Source organism: Neopelma chrysocephalum, unplaced genomic scaffold, assembly GCF_003984885.1.
Source record: "Neopelma chrysocephalum unplaced genomic scaffold, ASM398488v2 Primary Assembly neopelma1_88, whole genome shotgun sequence".
Lineage (NCBI taxonomy): Eukaryota > Metazoa > Chordata > Aves > Passeriformes > Pipridae > Neopelma > Neopelma chrysocephalum.
Window position 1 is genome coordinate 2,860,737 of NW_020897750.1, and position 14,285 is coordinate 2,875,021.

Genomic DNA, 14,285 nt, shown 5'->3' on the forward strand with positions numbered 1-14,285 from the left:
AAGTAGTTTGAGCGGGCTCCAAATAGTTGCTTTCTAAAAGGCATCTGAGACCCATCTCCTCTTCCGTCTCTGGCGCTATAGGCATAGCCCTTGTGGTTCCTCTGTGAAGGCTGTCTGTGTATGTGGAGGTTGGGATGGGCTATCAGAGACAGCAATATCATCACAGAACCCAGAGTGGCCTGTCAGCTCCGTGCTGACTCCTCTCTCAGCCTCCCAGAAGTACACGCAGCATTTTGTTGCCCCTTATAAATGAAAATCTTATCTTGTGCTGTTGGTTGTCTTCTAGAAATATAAAGAGTGACTGTTTTGTTTGCTGTTCACAGGCACTGAAGTTAACCAGGCAGCCCAAAGCACCCGTGAAGGTATAATTGTGGAGATGGCCTGTGTCACAGTGAATGTATATATGTACTATACTGTACACATGGACAGTTGAGACAACTGGGTTTTGTGAATGTTGCTTCAGTGCATATTTTATTTTTATATATATATATATATATATATATTAAAAGATACCTGTTAAGTGCCTTACAGATGCATTTTTGGCAAAAGCATTGTTTCCAGAAGCCACTGCGTTGGTTACTGCAAGAGGTTGTACAGTATTTTGGAGTCTTTAGTTTTTTATTTTTCTAACCAAGTGAATGGTCATGACTGACAGCTGTTTCTTCCATTGCCCCTGCTTTGAAGCCAAGGTGCACCAGCTGTAAGTCTCTGTTTTAAACTAGCCAAAATGACCAGAAGCTGGCTTACCATGGGGAAGAGCTTTCTGAAGGTTTTTTTCTGAGATTGACTTGAATTTCTGTGTGACTCTGTTACACTCCCTAGTCATATGACTGTGACATGCCTTTTTCTTCTGAGTTTGTGTATACTCAGCATGGGGCCATCCATTGGATAGAAGCTGAGAAGCATGAATCATTTGCATTTGTTGACACAGTTGTCTAGACATTCCTTCAAAGTTAATGGTTTCTCAAGAAAATTCTTTTAATTCCATTGTATGATATTGTGCCATTGTATGTCTTAAATGCCTCATAAGCTTCTTCAAAGAAATGGTCTGGTGCTTGGGTTCTGAGTGAAGTATTTGTGTTTGCAGCTAGGAGATCTTTTTGTAATTTACCCCTGAAGAAAACAAATTTTTGGTTTCCTTTTTTTTCCTTTTCCTTCCCCTGGTACAATGCATGGAGACCTGCAGTGACAGAATTTAGGATGCTAATATTGAAACAGAGCCTTTATTGTAGTATGCCAAGCTATGTTTTCTTTATTGCTGCATTGGTAATGAATAATACCTTGTGAGGACAAGAAACTTGACTTTTTTTTTTTTTTTTTTTGGTAATTAAAAGGATCCTTAGAGTAACGGAAATGCTATCTTAGCTCATTTGACAATCAGCCACAACTTTTTAAAAAATAATATTAGTCTTTTTAACAAACTTATATAACAAAAGAATACGAAATACTATTTATAAGAGAAGTGTTGAAAAGAAAGGAATGCAGGCATGTATTTAAACATATAGCCAGCAGTGCATCTTGTCTGGATAGATTTCAGAAACGTATATAGTCCAGACTGGGAGGTGTACCCATGTGCAAAATGTGTGCTGGCAATGGTGCATTAAAGTATTAAAAGTAATTAAAGAAATAGGTCAAACTTGGATCGATATAAATGCAGAAGTTCCACGTGTGTCATTGTTAACATTGCAGCTAATGGTGCAACTGAGTGCAAACACCTTGGAGCAGATCTTTAGCAAATATAAATTACTGTAGCTCTGATACGGCTGTAGCCGTTTACACAAGCTAAAGATCTTTTGTGTGACAGTAGGCATGTGAAATTCATATCCTTTTGCCTTAGTGAAAAAATATTGTGCTTGGTTTACCCAGTCTGTTATTTCTAGTCTGTTATTCCTGTGAAAAACAGGAAAGTAATCTGGTACCAATCGTCGGTGCTTTACCAGGCGGTCAGTCTCTGTTGCCGTCTGTGTGAGAATCTACGGGGTATGCTGACAGCATCACCCTGTTCAGAATTGTCATCACCAATAAAACGACCATGTGACAAAGGTGTGGGAGGTGGCAGCATGCTGAATTCTTTCATTCCCTGGAGGGGGATTGAACTCTCCCCACTGAGCAGGCAAGAGGGCTGAGGGACACTGTGCAGCACCCGTGTCCCCCAGGGCTGTGCTCTCTACTCACTGGACAGTGATGCGAAGGGCAGTGAGCAGCGAGCTTGTGGATTTGATCAGTGCATCCCTAGATAGCACAGGCAGATCCACCTGTGGGGAACTGGAGAGAATAGCACGCATGTGCTTGGGCCAAATTCAAGGTTCCCCTTCCCTAAGCATATTAAGTGGTAACTGGCTCCATATGGGAAAAAATTCCTTTGGGCTTAAAAACCCTGCTTGCAGCAGGGGACTGCTTTCAGACTCAGGACAGTTTCCTTTTGTTCTGTTTCCATAAACCTGAATTTCCAGAGTATATAAAGATTCGATCCCAATCCCACTGAAATTGATGATTCTTTCTGTTGGTTATGAAAGGCAGAACAACAGGCCCAGAAAGAGTGTTCACTTCTTCAAAATATATGGGAAGAGTTCAAGCAGACAGTAACTGACTGTGGCTGAATAGTCAGAACACTGCAGGTACCCCTACTGAGCTACCTCTGCGTACTGAATCTCTGACTTTCAGTACATCCAACAACTTGCTTATTTTCCACTGAACACATCCTTTGTTTTTTATTAATTTTTTTTCCACATTTAAGAATATTTCAAACTGTTTTATGATGTAGCTTTGTTGGAGTCTTTACAAAGTCCTTTTTGATTGCTTGGAGCAGCCTAAATATTGTGTATGAGTGTTGGAGGTGTTGGTCTAAAGGGAATATAAAGCAAAACTGAAATATGTATTTTAAATCCGTACTTAATGAAACTTAATTATGCACATCAATTTTGTTATGTTTAAAGACTGTTAAGATGTTTGTTTTATGACTTGTTGTATGTCTTTAATAAACAGAATGGTTTTGAATTTAATTTTGTTAATAGGAAAACAAGATAAAATTACTTATCCTCTAGGTCAAATTTTACCTCTGTTATCTATGTTTCATTCTTTTCTGGGTGAGCTTTTAAAGTGTTGGCTTGTTTAAAAAAAAAATCCATGAACTGCATGGAAATATTTTATGAACTTGGGGAAAGAAAGTCCTCAGAATATTGCCAGTTGTCATCAACTGAAAATTAATTCATTGAACCCAAACAATTTTTCAGGAAAGAGTTAGAACAATTTTGAAGTATTTTCCACTTCTTGGCTTTAAATTTAACCATTATTAAACATAATCAGGCAAATCGAGAGCTTTGCCCATGTTAAAACATGAGGATTTTCTTGAGCATCAACACTTCTTATTTCTGCACCTCTGTAATCCCATCTAATGATAGCAGAGGTAAAAAAACCCACCCAAACAATAAAACAGCACTTCAGAGGTCACAGGGAATGTTAGCACTTTGTGTTGAGTTACTCAAACATGTTATTTCCCTCTTTTGTGCGCTAAATTGAAAAGCTTTTGATGACTCCAGTAATTTATCTTACCAAGATAAATAATTTTTAATGTACTTAAAATCAAAAGTGTGGCTGTGTTTTTTCTTATAGATCCTCTAGTTAGTGTGAATAGGTTATGTGACAGAAAGGCAATCTCAGCAGAAGCTGCACAGTTGTGCTTGTTCACAGAGCAGAAGGAGAGTAATCCAGCAGCTTGGTTCTACAGAAGTAGTCCCCTATGTTACTCTGGCAGTCAGGGAAAAAGGAGCTGTTAGTTTTATTTGTGTACGGTTTTCTGTGGAAATATCTTGACAGCGGGAGGTTAGAAGGCAAGATGAAATATGGTCTGTCTGCAAGCACATTGATTTATGTGCAAGTGCATACGTGCATAAGAGATGAGCAGTTATATATGTAGAAATGACTAGAAAGGACCAAGTCCCTGGTATACATTTTTTTGCAAGACTGCATATGGAGAAAGAGCTACTTTTTTTTGATGTTATTCTTCCATTAAAAGTAAAATTTCAGACACTGAATTGTGTTTTGTGTTGAATCATAATCTCATACAGAAGCTTTACAGCAGACAATCGCAGCTTTGTATTTGTAAACTAGACTATTTTGCACTTAAATAGATGTTAATGCATTTGGGAATTACAGCACAGTAAAGGGCTAAATCATAGTTTCTCCATTTTGTTATAATCCAAAAGCATTTTTATTACTATTATTATAAAGTGCCAGAAACACAGGCAGTCCCTCGCAAACACGTTAAATAGACAAGAGACTAAATTCTGCCCTTGGTTACACTTGTACATCTCCAGTGCAAGGTTGTTAAGCTGCAGAGCGGTCTCCCCAGGGAAGCTGTTTGAAGAGCCCTGCCATTGTTCTAACAAAGCTCAGGGATAATGTAGCACATGATGAGAGTAGATGAAGAGTACTTTGCTTTAGATTTGGTGGCCTGCCCTCTCCCGCATCTTGCAAACTGAATCTCTATTTCTGGCTGCCTATTTCCATGGATAGCCCCAATCTCCCAAGCATCCTGTTAGGACACTGTCAGACAAGGGACGTGTTCTCCTCTTTGCCATTTTCTTCCTTCAACCACATTATCCCTTGTGATAATTAGACTGTGCCTTCTTTGAGGAGGCATTTTGACTTCAACTCTTCAAAGTTTATGTGAATGGTTCCTGTAAAATTCTCATTTAACAGAGGGCACCCTGCAGGATGGTAAGTAATCTTCTGCAGTCACATGGACAAGGACTCGCCGATGGCTTTAGCTGTGAAGGACTAGAGAAAGCAAGAGAAAGCAATGCTGAGAAGTGCAGGTGTGAGGTGTTGCTCCAGGCAGGTCTGCTTCCTGCTGGAATCTAGGTGTAGTAGAGGTCATGGAAGCAGCCTCTGAATTGTTCTCTTGACAGAAGGGTGGAGAGTGAGATCTTCAGTGAGAAGTGAAATCAGATTTGTTAGCGATCAAAAGGACAAGAGAGATACATGTGTTGGAAACAACTGGTGCCAATGTGGTCTCTCGGCTCCTCCCCTAAGCAAATTGCAGTCTCAGTGGAATATCAGCTTCTCAGTCCATCAAATTGCAGTAATCAAGTCTGGAGCTGATGGGAGCATGAGTCACCACTTAATTTGCTCATCAGTGGAGGCCAAGTTTTAAAAATATTTTTAGATGCATTTCCACAGAGATTTCTGTGAGCCAGTGACCTATAGAGTGACAAGAAAATGAGCAATAGCTGCTGCTGAATCAGCCTCTGCTCCCTGCCACTTACCCTACTGACCACAGTTTTGGGCAGGGAGGGAAGGTAAATCAAAGGCCTTTGGAAGTGATATGCAGAAAAGAGCCCTGCTGAGCTGATCCCAACACCTGGATTTGTTGAGAAACGAAATAACCTGTCAATTCTTAAACTGTCTGGTAAGTTCAAATGAACCCTGACTGTGTAGCTTGCCCTGACCGGAAGTAGGTGTGAGATTAGAAATTGGTTGTGATCCCTGCTCAGAGAGGCAGCCAACACCCAGCAGCTGTAGCACACAGAAGAGGCCACGCATCTCCTGAGGATCCCGTGCTGGTGCGTATTTATTGTCCGCTCTTCACCTGTGTTCAAAATTGCTGCCTGGCGCAACCATTTTTCACGCAGTTAGGAAGAAGGAAAAAAGCGTCTGGGTGGTGTCCTCTGTGGGTGGGCTCCATCTAATATAATAGTCACAAAATCAAAGTCTTGCAGATGTTAGCATGGTGGGGTTGGTTCATCTCTGTAAGAGAAAACTTAATATTTGTGGTCAGTTTTCTCATGAAGCGATTCAAAATTCTAAGGGAAATCAGCTGCCTTAAAAGGGAAGAAGAAAATGGCCTTCCTTGAAGGAAAGACAATTTCATTGATAGGATTAAAAAAATTATGGAGGTCATGTGAGAGCTGGCCTTTTGCCAAAATAAATGCAGGAAATAAAATTTGAGAGTCCTGTGACAATAACTGGGTATGAAATTCTATTGACAAAAGCTTTTGCAGTTCTGGGCTCCCTCTGTTTCTTAGCACTGTGACTGCAGTCCTTCCCTGTTGGTGTCCTTTGTCTGCTGCACTACCCATACCCATGATGTTACAAAATTATTTTATTTCCTGGTGCCTTCCCTGTGTAGTTTTGCCATTTCTTGTCAACACTGTTTGATGAAACACGTGATAAAATGTCTTTTTACCTATCATCAATCTAAATCTCCTCCCCTCTTTTTTTTTTTAACTTCTCCCAGTTAGATGTCCCTAACTGAACCTCCTTGTGTCTCACCAAGATGATGCTCTCATCTGCTCTCTGAGCTCTCCTAGAGACTCTATCCTGTAGCCAAGAAACCAGGGCAACTTTCCAAGATGCTGCTTGGGGAAGCAGAACTTGGCTTTTTGTGCTGACACTGAAGAACAGGAACTTTGCCCATGCAAATTATGGTTCCTGTGTTCTTCGTTAGGACTTGCAGCTCCCCTGGAAGGAAACACCCGCATGCACATGGGCCTGCAGCTCACTGCTGTATCCATTGTAGTCACTGTCAGTCCTTTGGGCAATCCCATACAATTGTTGATACGTTTTGCCAAGTTCTCCAGCAAATTCTTGCTTGTTCTGTTTCATAATATTGTTTTAAATTAGAGACATTTTGGGAGAACCTCTATTTTTCTGTATAAAAATTGCAAAAAACTAATTTTTTTTAATGTATTTTAAGTCACTTTTTGTCTGAAAAATTAACCGTGATTTCCAAATAGTGGCTCAACACTAAAAAAGATGCATGTACTCTATTTGCCTCACACATTCACTCTGCCCCTTCCCCAAACCATACACTCTTTCAAGTACCTCACAGCGAGTTGCCTAAAGCCCTTTTTAGAAAAACAGCTACAACATCTGTTTAGGTCCAATTCTCTGATAAATAAAATATATCCCAGAGGCATAATAGCATACTAAAATAAGAGTATGACACAATTTCAGCCAGCTAATATGGTAACTCTCTTTGATGCAGCTCACGGAGTGTTAATGTGAGAAGCCTGTATCTTTCCAGCTCGGCTGTCTGGGAACGTCGTGCATGGATTTCTCCCTGAGCCAGAGCCAAATCCCACAGCGGCACGAGCAGCAGTGTGGGAGCAGTGCCGTGCCACCCTGTGCTCACAAACTCCCCACTTTCTGGCCTCTCCAAATGTAAAAACATAGTGGAATTGTGATACGTGAAATTTTGCGTGAGCCAAGGGAACAGAACAGAAGTGTTGCAGTCTGCGGAGCCTGACTGTTATCGTGTTTCTGTTCAGGTAACACGTATTTGTGACATGAAACATTAACGTGTAACCTCTCTGATTACAAAGGGCATAAAGAGCTGTGTAGAGCTATACTATCACACATCAATGTTCCCAAATAATCCTATTTTAAGTATCTATTGAGACATTCTTCAAAAAACAAGAAAACTCAAATCTTGCTGGTATCAGTTTTTTGAAAGATTTTTAGGTAGTTGTTTTTAAAGTAAGGTGCATAGTACATGTAGAAAAACTCTTTTCCATGTGTATCACAATGTATGTTAAACCATTACTTTCTATGCTCTATAATTTAATATTTTACAAATATTTAGGAATGTATTTTCTTATCTAACATTCCACTTCCAATAGCAAACTCCCTCTGCTAACTCATCCCATTTGAATTTTTAGCTTTGGTACATGTAAAAATATGCTTCAGTGTATTGCCAGCAGCAGCTTTCTATGTTTAAAAAATAAATGTAATGAGAAATTTCAATATTTTCCAATACTAGTGAAAATAAAATTTAGTCTGTTAAGATGGCACAGTGGTATTCTTTGAAAAGCTGCTGCTTTGAATGTGCTTGGAATTTTTTGTCAGAAGCCCCAGTTTAGGAGTTTATTGTCTTAGTAACAAAATACTGTCTCTGAACAATCCCAGAAGCATAATACATTAGCAGAAGGAAAACAGTATTTATAGCCAATAATTCAGCTGTTATAAATTATGACTGTAAAGAAAGAGAAAAGTGGTCCTTTTTAAAACTTGCCAGATTCTGGTTTCAGCGATGCTGAGTAAGGTAAGTAATGTTCTTTTGATTAACAGTCAAGCCTTGAGTGGTTTTCATTTAAAGAAGACTTTATTAAGCTTTTTTCTCAAATTCATCTTTTTTGTTCTGTTTTGAACAGACTTCCATCTGAAGAAAACTCTCAATGACTTTTTAGCCTACATTAAATCCCCACTGACAAACAGATGAGAATTATTATTAATTTGCTCCAGAAAGAACTAATAGGCTTTGCCAAATAAATCATGCAGATCACTAAGTGTGCTATTCATCTCTTCTACAGATTATTGCTTAAAAGCCATGATAGTTGTCCTTTAAAAATCAAAAGTCGAATAAGTACTTTGACTTGAAGTAAAAAATTTGGACTGATGGTTGTCTTGGGCCTGACTATTTTTTTGTTCTTTGCAGTTTGGAAAATGAGAGGGCTGGTGAGCACGGGTTCTTGGTGAGTGTGGATTCTTAGCTTCTAGGAAACTCGACCACACGTGGAGACTGGAGGTAACTGGTGTGTGTTAATGAATGGTTCAATTATTTATCCCTGACCAGTATTACAGAGAGCCTCAAGTCTTCTGAAAAGCCAGAAACCACCAGCAGAGTTGAACTCCTTCACATCTCCTTTGCCAGTGTGTGTCCATGTGTCTGTCTGTGTGTCACAGTCCAGCGCCCAGTCCAGGTCCTGAAGTATTCAAGTATCTTCCACAGTTTCAGTTTCTTCTGTTTTGAAAGTAGTCGATACTTCGTGCTCCTCTTGTCTTTCAATTACCTTGTAGGTAATTATGTGATAACGTATTAGCTGTTTGTTGATTTGAGCTTAGTTGGTACAGTCACTTGTGATTCTGCAGCACATGCTTCATCATCTCTTTGGTTTTTTCCTAATTAATTGAAGAGTCTGATCACCCACTTCCAACTAGTTTTTAAGTACCCTCAATTATTTTTTTGTTTAGGAATTGATTTAGAGTGGGAACATGTCTCAGCTAACTGTGAGACATAATACCACAAAGCTGTATGAATTAACAAATACAAATATGTACTTAGCGTCTATCCTAGATACCAGTGTTCATACAAACACACAGAGGTTGCTGCTACAGGCTGAAATTAGAAGCAGCAACAATGTAGTTTATCCAAGTCAGTATTTCTCTGGTAAAATTCAATTCAGCATGAGGCATATATCCCATTCAGACTGTCTGTTCAGCATCTTCACCAACAACAGGACTTTCTAGATGACCCTTATGCCAGTAGAAGTTGTGGTTCTACTACTCGATTAATATTCAGTGTGAGGTATTTCTCCAAATGCTTTGACCACATACTTTTAATTTCTCCTGTTTTTCATTAAAATGATGTATTATAAATTTGCCAAGTCATGCAAACCAGCACCATTTTGTATCATGGGCACACTGTAAATTTTCACAGGAAAAAATGTGTTTAGAAACACTAGGGCTGTTTGAACATTGTTGTTATCTTTCAGTATCTTCCATCCATGAAGTTTAGCTACTTCTTAATATTGAAAACCCAGCTGTACAGGCATCAGAAAACAAACAAGCAAACAAACAAACAAACAAAAAAAAGAAAAATAGGAGAGAGGAGGAGGGGAGAAATCCATGTGTGGCCTTCCTTTGGTGTTTTTTTTACTCAGAATATTGTACCTTCATAAATGATTAAGTGTCTCTTCCTTTTAAAATATATTGAGCTCTTATTTTTATGCGGATGGGTATTACAACACCAGAACCTCTCACTGAGAAAAAAGGTGATCGTAAGAATGGAAGTACTATTCAGGCAAGTAAGACCAATGCAAATGCAAACCTTTTGCCAACTCCTTGAAAGAGATCTGAAGAAGTGTAAACACATGGGGCTTACATTTCCCAAAATAAGAAATGATGACAGATGCTCAGCTGGCGCTGACACATCAGGTAAGCATCACTCTGGGAGGACAGGTGCTCTCTGAAAACTATTCACTTTTAAAAAGATTGAAAAAAGAGCACTCAAAACACTGAGATGTCCAAAAATTAATTTGGTTTGCAACTACAGATTTTGCCTCTTTCTCAAGTCTCTCATTCTTTCTTCTTTGTAGCTTTTCTTCCTGCTCTGTCTGAAACCAGAAAAAAAAGGATAAAAACCCAATGGGACTAGAATAATGGGTATATTCACGTATTAGTTGTATATTTCCTTATCAGTCAGCAGGCTAATTTTTAGATGCGGTTTTGATTACATCTTTTCTTTTCTTTGGTTGGTTGGTTAAAGGTTTTCCGGAGGTTTTTAAAATATACTTGACACAAAGCAGAGACACTGTGAGTGGAAAATGCAACTTCAATTCTGCCCTATTTTTCTGGCCACGTACCAAAATGCTTCATTTTGCTCTGGTGAGAGAGGCAGTAGTGAAATGAAAAGATGCTTTCCAGTGGAGAAAGCCATAACTCTATTTCTGGTCCACATCTCCCAGCATTGGATCTTGTTATTTTTTTGGCTTCAGGAAGGCTGAAAGATGGCTGTAGGAGGACTGAGAGCTCTGGGTAGTTGGATGGGCATTAACAATGGCCAAGAATATCCTGGATGATGGAAAGAGAGGATTTTGCACCATATTTTTTGCAAATTTTGCCTAGCTCTGTACCTTCCAGCAGCAGAGTGAGTCTTATGCAGACAGTCCATTGAAAAGCCTATGATGATTTGCCTTAACTTGCATAGTCTCCAAAATTCAAACTGTAAATTACATGGAAAGTAGGATGCAACTAAGGTATCAAGAGATTGTGTTGTTTTCCAAGAGCTGTGTTGGAAGGCACACTGAAGCAGCTGGGAAAGGGATCTTTGACATTTTCGTACTCTTTATCTTACTGTAGTGAAGAGCAGGGATTGCAAGTGGATTTATTCACAGGGACAATGTTATCAGTCTGTGGGACAGCCCTGTAGACTGAAAACTGCAATAAGCTGTGGAAATTTCTGAGCTACCTTTAAACAAACAGCTTGGGTATCAGAAGCACCCTGGTGTGGCCACGTAGAGCTCAGTGCAGCCTAATTTCATCTGTTTAATTATGTGCAACAGGAATGGAAAGCAAAGCTAGATTTTATCAGATATAACTCAATGCTTCTTAATAACGTGCTTTCATCAGTGTTTTCTCTATGCCTTGTTCTTTGTGAGCAGTACTTAGCAGTTGATAGTCCTTGAGAGAGAGTGCTGGCTGCAGCCGAGGAGTAATCCTAGAGAGCAGTGAAACAGATACCTTCCATTTTAGATACTTGGGCCCAAATGCCACACATACATGACCGAATTAACTTATACTGAGGTACTACATGATAGGACAAGTCGGTCAAATTTTCGTATTTTAAAGAATAAAAGCAAAATTGTCCATCTTGTCAATGAATGGATCTGTGCTTTCCTGTGCCCCAGGGCCTGTGCGCCCTCATCTTGCAAGCAGCAGTGCCTACAAGAAAGCTGGAGAGGGACTTTTTCTAAGGGCGAGTATCGATAGGACAAGGGGGAATGGCTTTAAAGTGTAAGAGGGTAGGTTTAGATTAAATATTAGAAAGAAATTCTTTACTGTGAGGCACTGGAACAGGTTGCCCAGAGAAGTTGTGGATACCCCATCCCTGGCAGTGTTCGAGGCCAGAGTGGACAGGGCTTTGAGCAACCTGGTCTAGTGCAAGGTGTTCCTGCTCGTGGCAGGGGGGTTGGAACTGAGTGATCACTAAGGTCCCTTCCGACCAAAACCATTCTATGGTTCTGTGATTCCGTGTTGCTCCTGCTCCCTCCCCTGTACCAGAGGCCCCAGTGCCCAGAACACGGAACAGGCCGCTCTGTGACATCAGCACTGGGGCCGCGAACGCTGCGGGCACCACGTTGGTGGCCGCGCTGCTGCGAGGAGCCCTCACTTCTCGCGCTGCTGCGAGGAACCCTCACTTCTGGCAGCTGATGCGTGCTGCTGGCAGCGATGCTTCTGCTCTGCCTCCTCGTCCTGCTGGCCACCTGCGGGCCTGCGCTGGGCATGTGGAACACCTGCGGGTACGAAGCCCCAGGCTCTAGGAGGGAGTTTGGGCGACATCTTGGGTGTCCCCAAGACTGGCCACACCGCAGCTTCCCAAACCCCATGGGGGAGCCTCAGTTCCTTGCCAGCAGCCAGGTGCTGGGGTGGACAGACACACAGCCCACAGGTTTCCCTGGCCTGCTCCGTGCAATGCCTTGTGGGGACGGCAGACAGCTGAGCTTCAGCCCTAGCAGCAGCAAGCCACAGAGCAGGGCGTAATGACCTTCTGCTTACAGGGGGACCTGTGGGGTCCGGTCCATGACTTCTGGTGAGGATCAAGGCAAGACCCGTGTTGTGGGTGGCACAAGTGCCGAGGAAGGGGCCTGGCCCTGGCTCGTCAGCATCCAGGATCCCGAGATATCAGGCACGGGGCATCTGTGCGGAGGTTCCCTCATCAGCACGCGGTGGGTCCTCACAGCGGCCCACTGCTTCGTCGACGCCAGGTAAGGCGGACTAGGGACCAGGGATATCCCCACACCACCACGTGCTGCTCCCACCTCGTTTCCTTGCAGTGTGCCCAGTGCCTTGGGCACTGCAGACCTCAGCTGAGATTGCTCAGGAGAAGGCTGGGTTCATGCCACTGCCTCCTAGCAGCCTCCAGCTGACCTTCCCAGAGCCCAAGGCATTCTAGAGCAGCCTAAGGCACGTTAGAGCAGTCAGAGTCCACAGTGCTACTTTCCTCTCTGCCTTGAGAAGCAGAAGCCTGTCAACTGCTGAGCTGCTGCAGCTCAAGGCTCTGCTCGCTCTCACCCTCCTTCCATCTGCCTTCTAGAAACATCAGCATTATGCGCGTGGTGATCGGGGCCACCAAGCTGACTGAGCTGGGCCCTGGGGCTGAAGTGCGCCAGATCGAGCGGCTGCTGGTTCACCAGGACTACAATGCTGCCGACCAGAGCAACGACATCGCGCTGCTGGAACTGGACCGGCCTGCCGAGTGCAACCTCTACGTCCAGCTGGGCTGTGTGCCCAATGCCACGGTGGATGTGTCAGAGCTGGAGACCTGCTACGTCGCTGGCTGGGGTGCCACCACTGCAAGAGGTGGGTCCCCAAAAAGGCAGGGCAAGCTCAACACACTGGGGAGATGAGTTGGGCTTCCTAACAGCAGAGGTCAAAGCCAGAATCAGGCTGCCCACTCCCTAAGGGCGGACAGAAGGGACACAGTGCTCCAATGCCTCTCCAGAGGCAAAGCTAGGCCCTAGGGAGTGGGGTCACCCCCAGGCATAGGAGGAGAACTGGCAGAAAGCTGCTGGATGTTCTTTCTGTGCTCACAGCTCAAAAATCAAGCGATATCCTGCAGGAGGCCCAGGTCCACCTCATTGATGTCCAGCTCTGTAACAGCAGCGATTGGTACGCTGGGGATGTCCACACCCACAACTTGTGTGCTGGCCATCCAGAGGGAGGCATTGACACCTGCCAGGTAGGAGCATGTGACGAGCCACTTGGCCCCCAGCAGCACAGGCACCTATCACCACTGCCCAAACACAGCCCAGTGTGGGCTTGATCTGGCCCTGGTTCCCTACTGCTGCTGTAGCTTCCCTCTCTTTTCCCATCTGTGGGGCCTTGCCCAGTGCCCTCCTTGCCCCCGAGGTCTGGCACTCTGCCCAGAAAGCCCAGCTAGTGCTCTTGGCAGCCCAGAGGTCCAGATGCTGACCCTGAAACATCCATCCTCTGCGCCTCCGGGATCACTGTGCAGAGACAAGAGAGAGCCCAACCTCACAGGCCCCCAACCCACTCCCAGCCAAGCTTCTGGAGGCTCCAGCACCAGTTCAGAGCCCCAGTTCTGTGCTGGGAATACAGCTCTGACAGGGGCTCTGAGAGAGGAGGCAGCCCTAGTGCTGACAGGGGCCACCCATCACCACTTTAATCCTCTCTGCTCCGCTGCAGGGTGACAGCGGTGGTCCTCTCATGTGCAAAGACAATTATGCTGACTACTTCTGGGTTGTTGGAGTGACCAGCTGGGGAAAAGGCTGTGCAAGAGCAAAACGGCCTGGAATCTATACCTCCACTCAGCACTTCTACAACTGGATCGAGGGCCAGATGGGCCTGCTCCCAGATATAGGCGCTCCTACGACAGCACGGACATGGGGTCAGTTTCCTGCCACACAACCCTGGGGTCAGTTTCCAACCGCCGCACAACCCTGGAGTCAGTTTCCGACCGCTGCACGACCCACTCAGAATCCATGGCCAAGACCACCTGCCACACAGCCACCATGGCCAAGACCACCCGCCACACAGCCACCATG

General features: G+C 43.4%; 2 protein-coding genes across 4 annotated transcripts in view; both read left to right on the forward strand.

Annotated features, from left to right (window-relative positions):
- The window catches only part of SLC10A7 (solute carrier family 10 member 7), a 148,910-nt gene extending 144,876 nt beyond the window's left edge, over window positions 1-4,034 (forward strand). The window contains exon 11 of the mRNA XM_027692760.1: window positions 324-4,034. Within this exon, the coding sequence (XP_027548561.1) occupies window positions 324-368 (45 nt within the window). The 3' untranslated portion in view covers window positions 369-4,034. The remainder of the gene's footprint in view (window positions 1-323) is intronic.
- Window positions 4,035-11,895: 7,861 nt separating this feature from the next.
- LOC113972057 (acrosin-like) overlaps window positions 11,896-14,285 on the forward strand; it is a 2,897-nt gene continuing 507 nt past the window's right edge. The window contains exons 1-5 of one of the 3 annotated variants that reach the window (XM_027692717.1): window positions 11,896-12,020; window positions 12,279-12,485; window positions 12,815-13,080; window positions 13,314-13,459; window positions 13,927-14,285. The exon at window positions 13,927-14,285 is cut by the window's right edge and continues 507 nt beyond it. In XM_027692717.1, the coding sequence (XP_027548518.1) occupies window positions 11,950-12,020; window positions 12,279-12,485; window positions 12,815-13,080; window positions 13,314-13,459; window positions 13,927-14,285 (1,049 nt within the window). In that variant the 5' untranslated portion in view covers window positions 11,896-11,949. The remainder of the gene's footprint in view (window positions 12,021-12,278; window positions 12,486-12,814; window positions 13,081-13,313; window positions 13,460-13,926) is intronic. The other 2 variants (XM_027692719.1, XM_027692718.1) reach the window with 2 other exon arrangements.